At 42.9% G+C, this 13,316-nt stretch overlaps 1 protein-coding gene across 1 annotated transcript; it reads right to left on the bottom strand.

Annotated features, from left to right (window-relative positions):
- Positions 1 to 11,749: 11,749 nt before the first annotated feature.
- On the bottom strand, positions 11,750 to 12,953 carry LOC120026468 (dual specificity protein phosphatase 26-like). The gene is made up of 3 exons (XM_038971337.1): positions 12,768 to 12,953; positions 12,383 to 12,594; positions 11,750 to 11,971 (listed from the first exon to the last, which is right to left on the bottom strand). The coding sequence occupies exons 1-3, from the start codon at positions 12,944 to 12,946 to the stop codon at positions 11,751 to 11,753; spliced, it is 612 nt and encodes a 203-aa protein (XP_038827265.1). The 5' UTR covers positions 12,947 to 12,953; the 3' UTR covers position 11,750.
- Between the last annotated feature and the right edge of the window lie 363 nt (positions 12,954 to 13,316).

Raw genomic sequence — 13,316 nt, 5'->3', positions numbered from 1 at the left:
TCAAAATTACATTGAAAAGACGTCTAAAATACTTATTTTTCCAGACGTTGAAGTTCGGTTCCATTTAGGTTCTGAATGAAAGGTGAAAATAAGTATTTTCCAGATGTTGAAAATACGTATTTTCTGGACATTGAAATCAGGTTCATTTTCAGTTCTGAATTAGAGTTGAAAAGACATAATGTATAGACATAATTTTATCTATGTTTGGGCCAAATCAAGGCTGGTCTCGACCGAACAAAATCTGAACTAATCATAGACGTCTGCACCAAAAAAAGACATCCAGTCTGGACAGGACCAAAAAAAGACATCCAGTCTGGACAGGACCAAAAAAAGACATCCAGTCTGGACAGGACCAAAAAAAGACATCCAGTCTGGACAGGACCAAAAAAAGATGTCCAAAAGGTGTCAGTCCGTTCTTACTGAAGTATAGCCTACAGTGTCACCTGAAATTACATTTTAGGAATGGCCATCTATATCAAATCAAAGTTTATTTGTCACGTGCGCCCCGAGTACAACAGGTGTAGACCTTACAGTGAAATGCTTACTTACAGGCTCTAACCAATAGTGCAAAAAAGGTCTTAGGTGAACAATAGGTAAGTAAAGAAATAAAACAACAGTAAAAAGACAGGCTATATACAGTAGCGAGGCTATAAAAGTAGCCAGGCTACATACAGACACCGGTTAGTCTGGCTGATTGAGGTAGTATGTACATGTACATATGGTTAAAGTGACTATGCATATATGATAAACAGAGAGTAGCAGAAGCGTAAAAGAGGGGTTGGCCTACCGTTTGTAAAACACCAAAAAAGACAGCTGGTCCGAACAGAACCAAAAAAAGATGTTGGCGTCAGTCCGTGCTTACTGGGGTGTAGCCTACCATGTCAGCTAGCAATGGAATTTTATGAATGCCCATCCATGTGGTAGGCCCACTGTTTTTTAAAACAGGCCGTTGCATTGGCTTTATTAGTCCGGATTCCTGTGACTAATCAATTTGGCTATTTAAGCTCTGAATATCAGCTACCCGACTTTATCAGGAGTTATCCTGAGCCTATTTGCAATGTGTTTACACAGCGGGAAATGCAGAAGTATTTTCTTTTTAGCTATGATCAGCTGGTAAAAAATGTATGGATACGAACTCAAAACAACTGATCATGAACATTTAGCCCACTGGATGAAACTCCTGGGCAGCAGTTGTGAGTAGCCTGACCGTCCATTCCATATTGTCCATTTGACTTTGACCTGTCCCGTTTTAAGAATATGTTGTTTGTTAACATGTCAGCGCATTTTGTTTTGATTGGGTGCCATTTAGGTCAGGCTATTTGATTGGAGAAACCTGCATGATGTAAAAAGTTTCTGTATCATTTCCACGGTCATATATTTTTGTCTCCAGCCTGTAGGCTACAGTAAAGGCCACATACATAACTCTTTCTACCACTAGATCAGCTACTTGAAAATCTATAGCAAGACCTTTTGTCTTGCAATGATCAACAACCAATTTGACAGAGCTTGAAGAATTTTGAAAACAATAACGGGCAAATGTTGCACAATCCAGCTGTGGAAAGCTCTTAAGAGACTCGCCCAGAAAGACTCACAGCACCTTTGGCAGTGATTATAACCTTGAGTCTTCTTGGGTATGATGCTACAAGCTTGGCACACCTGTATTTGGAGAGTTTCTCCCATTCTTCTCTGCAGATCCTATCAAGCTCTGTCAGGTTAGATGAGGACCATTGCTGCACAGCTATTTTCAGGTCTCTCCAGAGATGTTCAATCGTGTTCATGTCCGGGCTCTGGCTGGGCCACTCAAGGACATTCAGATACTTGTCCCAAAGCCACTCCTGCAGTGTCTTGGCTGTGTGCTTAGGGTTGTTGTTATATTAGAAGGTGAACCTTCGCCCCAGTCTGAGGTCTTGAGTGCTCTGGAGCAGGTTTTCATCAATGATTTCTCTGTACTTTGCTCCGTTCATCTTTCCTGCGATCCTGACTAGTCTCCCAGTCCCTGATGCTGAAAAACCTCCCCACAGCACGATGCTGCCACCACCATGCTTCACCGTAGGAATGGTGCCAGGTTTCCTCCTTACGTGATGCTTGGCATTCAGGCCAAAGAGTTCAATCTTGGTTTCATCAGACCAGAGAATCTTGTTTCTCATGGTCTGAGAGTCCTTTAGGTGCAGGCTATCATGTGCCTTTTACTGAGGAGTGGCTTCCGTCTGGCCACTCTACCATAAAGGCCTGATTGGTGGAGTGATGCAGAGATGGTTTTCCTTCTGGAATGTTCTCCCATCTCCACTGAGGAACTCTGGAGCTCTGTCAGAGTGACCGTCGGGTTCTTGGTCACCTCCCTGACAAGGGCCTTTCTCCCCCGATTGCTCAGTTTGGCCGGGCAGCCAGTTCTAGGAAGAGTTTTGGTGGTTCCAAATTTCTTCCATTTAAGAATGATGGAGGCCACTATGTTTTGGGGGACTTTCCATGCTGCAGCAATGTTTTGGTACCCTTCCTCAGATCTGTGCCTCGACACAATACTGTCTCGGAGCTCTACGCACAATTCCTTCAACCTTATGCCAAAGTTGCTAAAACACAGTACAGTGTAAAGGGTCTGAATACTTATGTAAATGTGATATTTCCATTTTTTATATTTTTATAAATTAGCAAACATTTAAAAAAAAACTGTTCTTGCTTTGTCATTATGGGGTATTGTGTGTAGATTGATGAGGGGGAAAAACAATTGAATCACTTTTAGAATAAGGCTGTAACGTAACAAAATGTGGAAAAAGTCAAGGAGTCTGAATACTTTCCGAATGCACTGTATCTATGACAGTAGAAATGGCCACACAAAATGACAGACGGCTGAGAGAAGTACATAATTGAACAATACAGAAATAAATAAAAAACTGTAGGTGATAATAAACTATACTTTAAACTGTTACACAGATTACACTGTCAGGTTATTGAACTGTTACACAGGTTAAACTGTCAGGTTATTGAACTGTTACACAGGTTAAACTGTCAGGTTATTGAACTGTTACACAGGTTAAACTGTCAGGTTATTGAACTGTTACACAGGTTAAACTGTCAGGTTATTGCACTGTTACACAGGTTAAACTGTCAGGTTATTGAACTGTTACACAGGTTAAACTGTCAGGTTATTGAACTGTTACACAGGTTAAACTGTCAGGTTATTGAACTGTTACACAGGTTAAACTGTCAGGTTATTGAACTGTTACACAGGTTAAACTGTCAGGTTATTGAACTGTTACACAGGTTAAACTGTCAGGTTATTGAACTGTTACACAGGTTAAACTGTCAGGTTATTGAACTGTTACACAGGTTAAACTGTCAGGTTATTGAACTGTTACACAGGTTAAACTGTCAGGTTATTGAACTGTTACACAGGTTAAACTGTCAGGTTATTGAACTGTTACACAGGTTAAACTGTCAGGTTATTGAACTGTTACACAGGTTAAACTGTCAGGTTATTGAACTACACTTAGGGCGACAACCTCTCTGCTCATTTTGTTCTTGATATACAATTTCACAGACCGAGGACACAGAAATAACAAAGCTAAAAAAATATATTCTACAATTCCTATAGAAAGGGTCTCTATACGAAATGGAAAGGTAGAAGAGTAGAGTAGAAACAGACAGAGACATACAGGATCAATAACTTCACCGAACCCTACAGATACACACTACATAGGGACAGAATGACAAGATCACAGCTAACGATCACAGTTACAGAGGCCTGTAAACAAACCCCTGCATACAAGGGGCGGACTGGGACCAGAATCAGCCCATTTTTTTCCTCAAGGCCCCCATTATCAGCCAAATAATGATAATTCTGTACAGATCACTTCAACACTACACTGACTGAGCACGATCACATCCACAAGTCCAACTCTTACGTACTGTACATCTATCTACAGTTTGCTACATTAGCTAACTTCTCACACATAATACTGTAGTACACCTGTAGTAATAACATAGTAATACTATAGTAATACTGTAGTAAACCTGTAGTAATAACATAGAAAACTATAGTAATACTTGAAGTAATAACTAGGGTTGCAATGGGTCGGAAACTGTCCAGAATTCTTCCATGGGAAGTTAAGGAATTTGGGGAATTTTGCTTAAATTCATCAAAAAATGTAGCTTTTAACAGTGAACTTTTTTTGTGGGATAAGGCAATTCTAGGTCTCATGCCATAACCATCATGGTCACCTAATAATCCCCAGTTTACAATTGGCTCTTTCATCCCCCTCCTCTCCCCTGTAACTATTCCCCAGGTCGTTGCTGTAAATGAGAATGTGTTCTCAGTCAACTTACCTGGTGAAATAACGGAGAAATAAAAAATAAAATATTTTGGTTAAACTATCCGCAATTCAATGAAATTGCAACCCTCTGCATGCACAGTACATTCTTCGATCACATGTACATCTGATTCTCAAGATCTTGCACACGAATGAGATGCTATTCAGCCTACACTACTAGACTGTCTGAGCCGAGTTTTGATTACAATACTGGGTAGGGTGAATATATCTTATATGACATACATGATTTTTTGTTAACTAGTAAATAGTAGCCTACAGCAAAGTGTGTTTAAATCATTTCTAACTTATTAACCATTTCTGCTAGTTAGTTTTTGCTACCCTGTGGGTTTTAGCTTGCTTGAGGTTTGTTAATTCACCTGTTTCCATGCATGTTTTGTTTTAAAACATGTATCTTACAAAGGAGTTGTTTAAACTAACTGCTTAACTATTTATCTGTACACAGAATTGTATTTTTTTCTAATCTTTACAGGAAAATGCCACGGGCACTATCTGATGTGTGGAGACATTTCACTGCAGCTAATGTAGAAGGAAAAGCTGTGTACATTTGCAAATACTGTGCCAAATCATATGTGAAGAATGCAACAAAGATGCAGAATCATCTGGCCAAGTGCATAAAGTTCCCTCAGCGCTCACAACAAGCAACCTCTGACAAAAGTACTGTCGTGTCTTTGACTATGCCAGATTAATTGCTATGACATGCTATTCTATAAAATAATTTCTCCGTAATTAATATTACCTGATTGAACTAATCATGTAAATATTAATTAACTAGAGAGGGACACCACGAAAGAATATTTATAGAGCTGTTATCTTCCGAATAAACTCTTAAAGATTTAGTAATATTTTACATCCATAGCAGTCACCTTAATCGTCAGTTTATTCAGTCTCATCTGAAAGTTGTAAATCCTTGATTATCTGCAAGAATCCTGGCTAACAAGTTGAATCAGCAATACAAAATTGGGTTTAATTATTTATTTACTAAATACCTAACTAATCACACATATACAATTAAATCACAACTTGATTACAAAGTGCCGTCATACAGAAAAACGTCCCTAGCGGGCGGAATAGATATGACAGCTTGTTACACAAAGAAAAGGGGCGGGATTTTAGTGAAAGAGCGGGAGACTGGAACAGAGGCGAAGCTGTGCTATCGTAAATACAGTATCTTATGCATTCTAAATTACCGCCCATTTGAAGAAGGAAAATGCAATAAATATTTACTCTGAGCTGCGCTTCAGTAGGTTGGTGGTAGATGGACCGTGTCGCCAACCCGAGTCCTCTGTCCTTTGAAGAATATCTCTGGTGCCTTACTGGATACGTTGGAGTAACGTTGTGTGTAGTAGACGGGATACTCGGACTGTCCTTCCTAACCTGCGTTTGTAGCAGCTGTTGCTAACTCAACGGCTAGGAGATATCACTTCTGTAGTGAATACGAGTTCAAAGTTCATACCATTCACAATCAAAGTCCATGCTGCTGTTGGCTTGGTTCTGTAGTTATTATCTGAACCATTCTGACACCGGATCGTCATCCTAGCGTACCCGGAACAGGAAGTTATATTTTTGTCAATGGCTTTTATAGTGGAGGGAGAGGGGTGTGTCTGAAAAGTTTATAACCCATGTCTCTTCACAGGGGCGGGCCCCTAGTTGAGCAGAAGCCCAAATTTATGAAAATCCAAATCTCTCATTTGGAAGCTAAAATTACATTTAATCTCTTCACAAATAATTTCATATTCAAACATTTGAATTAAACAACAATTCCATGTGAATCCGATACCTCTGACGTTTAGACTTTCCACAGTAGAGTTTATGTCATTCTATCATTGATGAGAATGTGTCAGAGGGCAACCGAACTGACATAATATACCTTAAGTACCACCGCATATGTTCAGTTGGTCGGATTACCAGAATATAGTTCATTCCCCCCCACTTTCTGATGTCCCCAGAATCTCTATGTTAACCAAGGGGTTTTCTTATGTCACATCAGTAGGGAAGAGAAAAAGGGGGAAAGAGGTATTTATGACTGTCATAAACCTACCCCCACTGCCAACGTCATGACAGTACCTCTACTTCTATTCAAGGTGAAAATGATTAATCAGACACCTTATCGATAGCAACAGCTCATGGTCCTCCTGGAATCAGAAGTTGTTTTGACTCAATGGAGAAACGTAGTCAGTGAAATGCTGATGAATGTCTTGCTCAAGCTGAGTATGCAAATGGTTCACCTCTGATGCTCACAGCCAATGTGAATTGGAAGAGATTTCTGAATGTTCTTCGCCCAGCATACACCCCTCCAACCAGACATGCTTTATCTACTCATTTGCTGGATGCAGAGTTAAACAGAGTTCAAGTGAAGGTCAAGCTAATCATAGAGAAAGCAGACTGTATTGCAATCATCTCTGATGGGTGGTCGAATGTTCGTGGGCAAGGAATTATTAACTACATCATCTCCACCCCTCAACTAGTATTTTACAAGAGCACAGACACAAGGGACAGACACACCGGCAGTCATCAATGACCTTGGACCACAGAAGGTATTTGCACTGGTGACAGACAATGCTGTGAACATGAAGGCTGCTTGGTCTAAAGTAGAGGAGTCCTACCCTCACATCACACCCATTGGCTGTGCTGCTCGTCTATTGAATCTGCTCCTCAAGGACATCATGGCACTGAAAACAATGGATACACTCTAGAGAGCCAAGAAAATGGTTAGGTATGTGAAGGGTCGTCAAGTTATAGCAGAAATCTACCTCACCAAGCAAAGTGAGAAGAATAAGAGCATCACATTGAATCTGCCCAGGAACACCCGTTGGGCTGGTGTTGTCATCATGTTTGACAGTCTCCTGGAAGGGAAGGAGTCTTTCCAAGAAATGGCCATACCACAGTCTGCCGATATGGACAGCCCCATCAAGAGGATCCTCCTGGATGATGTATTTTGGGAGAGAGTGGTAAGCAGCCTGAAACTCCTAAAACCTATAGCAGTAGCTATTGCACGGATTGAGGGAGACAATGACATCCTGTCTGATGTTCAGACTCTGCTTGCAGATGTAAGAGAAGAAATCCGTACTGCATGTCCACTTCACTGTTGCTCCAAGCAGAGGAAACTGCAGTTGTGAAATACACCAAAAAGCGTGAAGACCTCTGCCTGAAGCTCATAGACGCCACAGCGTACATGTTGGACCCCAAGTATGCTGACAATGGCATCCTGTCTGGTGCAGAGTTCAACAAGGCCTTTGTTGTCATCACTACCATGTCTCGCCACCTTGGCCTGGATGAGGGCAAGGTTCTTGGCAGTCTGGCGAAGTACACTTCCAAGCAAGGGCTTTGGGATGGAGATGCAATATGGCAGTCGTGCCAACATATCTCATCAGCCACCTGGTGGAAGGGACTTTCCCCTGTTGCCTCCATCATCCTCCAAATCCCACCAACATCAGCCGCCTCAGAGTGCAACTGGTCCTTGTTTGGGAACACACACACCAAAGCACGCAACAGGCTGACCAATACAAGGGTAAAAAAATTGGTGGCCATCTGGGCAAATTTGAGGCTTTTTGAGCCAAACTTTGAGCCATCCTCAACAAGGTTGGAAAGTGACAGTGAAGATGAGGCCTCAGAGGCTGTTGAGTCTGATGTTCAAGAGGTGGACATTGAGAATGTCCAGGGAGAAGACATGTAAGCCTGATAGGAAGACAACCAAAGCTTTAGTTTCTAGACTATCATTTTCCAGATGTATGTTGAAAATGTTTTTGGGAGATGCGATGGATCATTGGGGATCATTCAATATTCCCTTTCTTTTGTTGTTCAGTGAAATCATCCCATGTGAAGAGTCAACTCATTTAATTAAAGTTCAATTCGTAACTAAATTGTTTTTTTTTCATTTCTATTGGAAGGATTTAATCATTTCCAATTATGTCTACTAATGATAAGGTAAAAGGTTTATATTTCTGTCTCCATATGATATGGTAAATCTATCCAATGCAAAAAACATCTACATTTAAATGGTATTAATATTAATTTGCATATATTTCTGTTAATTCCCATATAATCCTGTTAATTCCCACGGAAAGTTTCCACCTCTGAATATTCCCCAAAATGTGCAACCCTAGTAATAACATAGTAATACTATAGTAATACTGTAGGTGCAACTCTAACATCCTGGCACTGTTTAGAGATTAAATCAAATGGTATGTGGAGACCAGACATAAAGTATGTGTCACAGAGGCTACTTGAGGTATTCATAATCAACGAACAGGAATATTTTCAGTTGGAGTAAATGTCAGCATTGGATAATCAATCATTCTGACTTGTCATCAATTCCATACACAAGCCTTCTTGTGGGGGGTTGAGGTCCATATCAATTCTGCCAATTGGCATTCCTATTTTTTGTATATATATATATTTTTTTATCTTTATTTAACTAGGCAAGTTAAGTTAAGAGCAAATTCTTATTTACAATGACGGCCTACCCCAGACAGTGCTGGGCCAATGCACACCGCCCTATGGGACTCCCAATCACAGCCAGATGTGATACAGCCTAGATTCAAACCAGGTACTGTAATGATGCCTTTTGCACTGAGATGCAGTGCCTTAGACCGGTGCGCCACCCAGGAGCATATATTGAAAACTACTCAAAATAATTGGCACTTGCTGAATGAACTGAACTGAAATGGGATTGAGCTCAACCCAGCTTGCCATTATGCAAAATAAATCCAAGGTTCAGCTGGTACAGAAGCCTAGCACATAAAATAACAAAATAACAAAAAACACAGTAGGTAGCTACAGATGTAGGATTTTAATTTGACTTGTATTGTCACAGCAAAATAATCAGTGCGTGCGTATGTATTCACCCCTTTTGCTATGACGCCCCAAAATAAGATCTGGTGTAACCAATTACCTTCAGAAGTCACATAATTAGTTAAATAAAGTCCACTTGTGTGCAATCTAAGTGTCACATGATCTGTCACATGATCTCAGTATATATACACCTGTTCTGAAAGGCCCCAGAGTCTGCAACACCACTAAACAAGGGGCACCACCAAGCAAGCAGCACCATGAAGACCAAGGAGCTCTCCAAACAGGTCAGGGACAAAGTTGTGGAGAAGTACAGATCTGGGTTGGGTTATAAAAAAATATCTGAAACTTTGAACATCCCATGGAGCATCATTAAATCCATTACTAAAAAATGGAATGAATATGGCACCACAACAAACCTGCCAAGAGAGGGCCGCCCACCAAAACTCACGGAAAAAGCAAGGAGGGCATTAATCAGAGATGCAACAAAGAGACCAAAAATAACACTGAAGGAGCTGCAAAGCTCCACAGCGGAGATTGGAGTATCTGTCCACAGGACCACATTAAGCCGTACACTCCACAGAGCTGCGCTTTATGTAAGAGTGGCCAGAGAAAAGCCATTGCTTAAAGAAAAAAATAAGCGAACACGTTTAAGGCATGTGGGATGTGGGAGACTCCCCAAAAATATGGAAGAAGGTACTCTGGTCAGATGAGACTAAAATTGAGCTTTTTGTCCATCAAGGAAAACGCTATGTCTGTAAAGACAGACGCCGGACAGGAGAAGCAGGTACAAGGAGTCAGACATTTATTCGGGAACAGAAAAGGAAACAAGACAGGAACAGCATCAGAACATGGTTAAAACGGACAGGAGACAATTAATCCCGAAGCAGGGAACAGAGCTTGGGAACAGACAGATATAGGGAAGGTAATGACACAAGTAATTGAGTCCACGTGAGTCCAATGATCGCTGATGCACGTGACGGGGGGAAGGCAGGTGTGCATACTGATGGTGGCTTGAGTGCGTAATGCTGGGGATCCTGGCACCCTTGAGCGCCAGGGGGAGGAAGAGCGGGAGCAGGCGTGACAGCTCCCCCCCTCTAGGGGCGCCACCCGGCGTCCCACCTAGGCGAGCCGGCCGAGACATGAGCGCTGGGAAAGCCGGGTGTGGGTAAACTCCCCACGAACCGACAGGGGCGTGGGAGCCTGACGATCCAGCTGAGGCATGAACGCCTGTCGATCCCGCTGCAGCGTGGAAGCCTGATGATCCGGCGGAGACATAACAGTCTGACGAGCTGGCTGGGCGAATAAGACCTGAAGATCCGGCTGAGGCCCGACGTGGGATGGGCACCTTCAGAGCCAACCGGGGCAAGGAACCCTCTCGAGTCAGCTAGGGTGTGAAAGCCTGACGAGCTGGCTAGGCACCCCCGGTTCCATCAGCGGCTACCCAGGACCGACGTCACCACCAACCGGAACGCCAGTAATCCCTGATGCTTCGTGTGATGGCTTCAGGATTCTGTAAAGACCGACGCCGGACAGGAGAAGCAGGTACGGGAAGTCAGACATTTATTCGGGAACAGACAAGGAAACAAGACAGGAACAGCATCAGAACACGGGTAAAACGGACATGAGACAATTAATCCCGAAGCAGGGAACAGAGCTTGGGACAGACAGATATAGAGAAGGTAATGACACAAGTAATTGAGTCCACGTGAGTCCAATGATCGCTGATGCGCGTGACGGGGGGGAAGGCAGGTGTGCGTACTGATGATGGCTTGAGTGCGTAATGCACTCACCGAGAACACCATCCCCAGCATGATGCTGCCATGGTGGTGGCAGCATCATCATGCTGTGGGGATGTTTTTTTTTTTATCGGCAGGGACTGGGAAACTGGTCAGAATTGAAGGAATGATGGATGGGGCTAAAAACAGGCAAATTCTTGAGGGAAACCTGTTTCAGTCTTCCAGAGATTTGAGACTGTGATGGAGGTTTCACCTTCCAGCAGGACAATGATCCTAAGCATACTGCTAAAGCAACACTCGAGTGGTTTAAGGGGAAACATTTAAATGTCTTGGAATGGCCATTTGGGAATGATATGATTGTACATGTCATCAAAATGTCTCTACTGCACTGTATAGGCTGAAGTTACTTCTATATACGGCATGATTTATATCCCATTGATACTTAATTCTACCATATAGTTAGTACTGTATAACTGACCACAATACCTGGGACTGTTAGTCAAGACCCAGGGTTAGAAACTAACTGTAATTTAGAATTTCTTTTGCAGGCGCTTTTATCCAAAGATAAAAAGAGAAACAGACAACTATTGTCACACTACCACACAGCAGGGAAAAAATTCCGCATGACGTTTGAATTACATCCATTTCTGGTTGTAAACTGTTTTTCTGGTTGTGAAGATGTCATAAAACCAGATTCCGACCAATTGGTCTCTGTTTCAACCAGGTAAAGACGCCTTTTTCATGACGAGATCAAGACATGGGCAAGACAATGACACACCCGTTGCTGATGTATTTTTCTGGTTAACAAAATTGTTTATCCTGGTTAACCAGAACGGTAGAACGGTTAGCATTGTTACAACTCTAAAGTAGTGTCTTTAGCGGTGTTAGCCTGTTAGCTCTAAAGAGAGGTTGGAGAGTGTAGAGCCTTGCGGCTGTCCCGAAGGATGCCGTCCAGGCCGTTGAGCTGGCGTAGGAAGCCCCGGTTGGGGATTACGCCACGGTGGTTCTTCACTGCCTTGATGGCCTCCACCAGGGTCAGGTTCTGACGGATCATCAGGTAGGCCAGGACCAGCGTGGCCGAACGACTCACACCCACCGCACAGTGCACCAGCACCTTACCTAGAGGGGAGGGAGGGAAGGGGAATGGGTAAGGAGAGAGAAGTAGGGTAGGAGGGAGAGAGAAAGAGAGGGAAGGAAGGAGGGAGAGAGGGAGGGAGGGACAGAAAGAGAAAGAAGAGAGAGAGAGAAGGAGAGAGAGAGATGAGGACGTGTTGACCTCCAGGGTAATAGTACACACACAGGAACATCTGAACTGATCAACAGGTGTGGGATGAATATTTGTAGATGGTGTGCACCTAAGTACCTGTTAAGGTGTATGTGGATGTGTGTGTGTGCCTGCGTGAACTACTGCATGCGAGGGGGGCCATGCTTGAATTGTTGCAGGTGAATCGATTGTGCTGATTCAAGCCTCGGTTTTGCTGAGTGTGTTGAGTGTATGTGTGAGAGAGAGAGGAAGACAAATTGACTCACCACCGCTGCTGAGGGCTCTGTGTATGAAGTCTGCAGCGGGGTAGAAGTTGACACTCATGTCGAAGGAGGGCGTGTCATGGGCCTCGATGCCCTGGTAGGTGATGTCCATGCCAGCGTAGTACTCTGCCCCGCCGCGCCACTTACTCTGGGCACAGTTCAGGATGTGGGTGATGCCAAGTCGTGCCAGCTCACGCCGGTCTGATGCAATTTCTCTGCAGTAGAGTTGGGTTGGGGAGGGTAATCAGTAAATTGATCAATTAATCAAGCAACCAATCACACAATTAGCTGAAATTCAGATACAGGCCTATCTCTTATGTCTAACAAAATGTTTGTATATCATATTAGACATTGGAAAAAGCACAGTTTTGCAGCCTAGGTTACTCACTGGTCTCCAATGTAGAGCCTGGGCCAGACTTCGTCGGCATGGTTACACGCTGTTTTCCCAGTGTAGAGGAGCCGTTCCAGCTCAGACACTGTTAGCACCGGGGACCCGCGCTCCGAATCTTTCCTGTTGGGAGATCTCGAGCTGCTCCGGGACCGGGAGAACCGGGACATGAACGCCATCTGGAGCGTGTGCTTCTGGTAGAAAAATAATACATTTTTGTTGGTTGCGTTCCAGACCGTCAATATCACAGCAGCATGCGCATATGATAAGATTGGTTTATCAGCTCTGTTAATGGTTCCTAAGACATTAAATGCTTCTCAAGCCATTATGAGATCTGTTTATCTGCACAACGTTACTTTGTTAACAATATTTAATACTCGATATGTAATTGCCAAAAACGTAGCCCACTCATGTAGCCTATGAGTGAATAGATTTCGTTAATCAGAAAACATATTTTTTGTTGTTGCGTGCATATGCTGGTGAAATTGCCATCCGATAACACACAATTGACTTGCAGAGCATAAACATAGCTATATGAACATGAACAAA

Source organism: Salvelinus namaycush, chromosome 31, assembly GCF_016432855.1.
Source record: "Salvelinus namaycush isolate Seneca chromosome 31, SaNama_1.0, whole genome shotgun sequence".
Classification (NCBI taxonomy): domain Eukaryota; kingdom Metazoa; phylum Chordata; class Actinopteri; order Salmoniformes; family Salmonidae; genus Salvelinus; species Salvelinus namaycush.
This window is presented reverse-complemented; position numbering and strand designations above follow the sequence as displayed.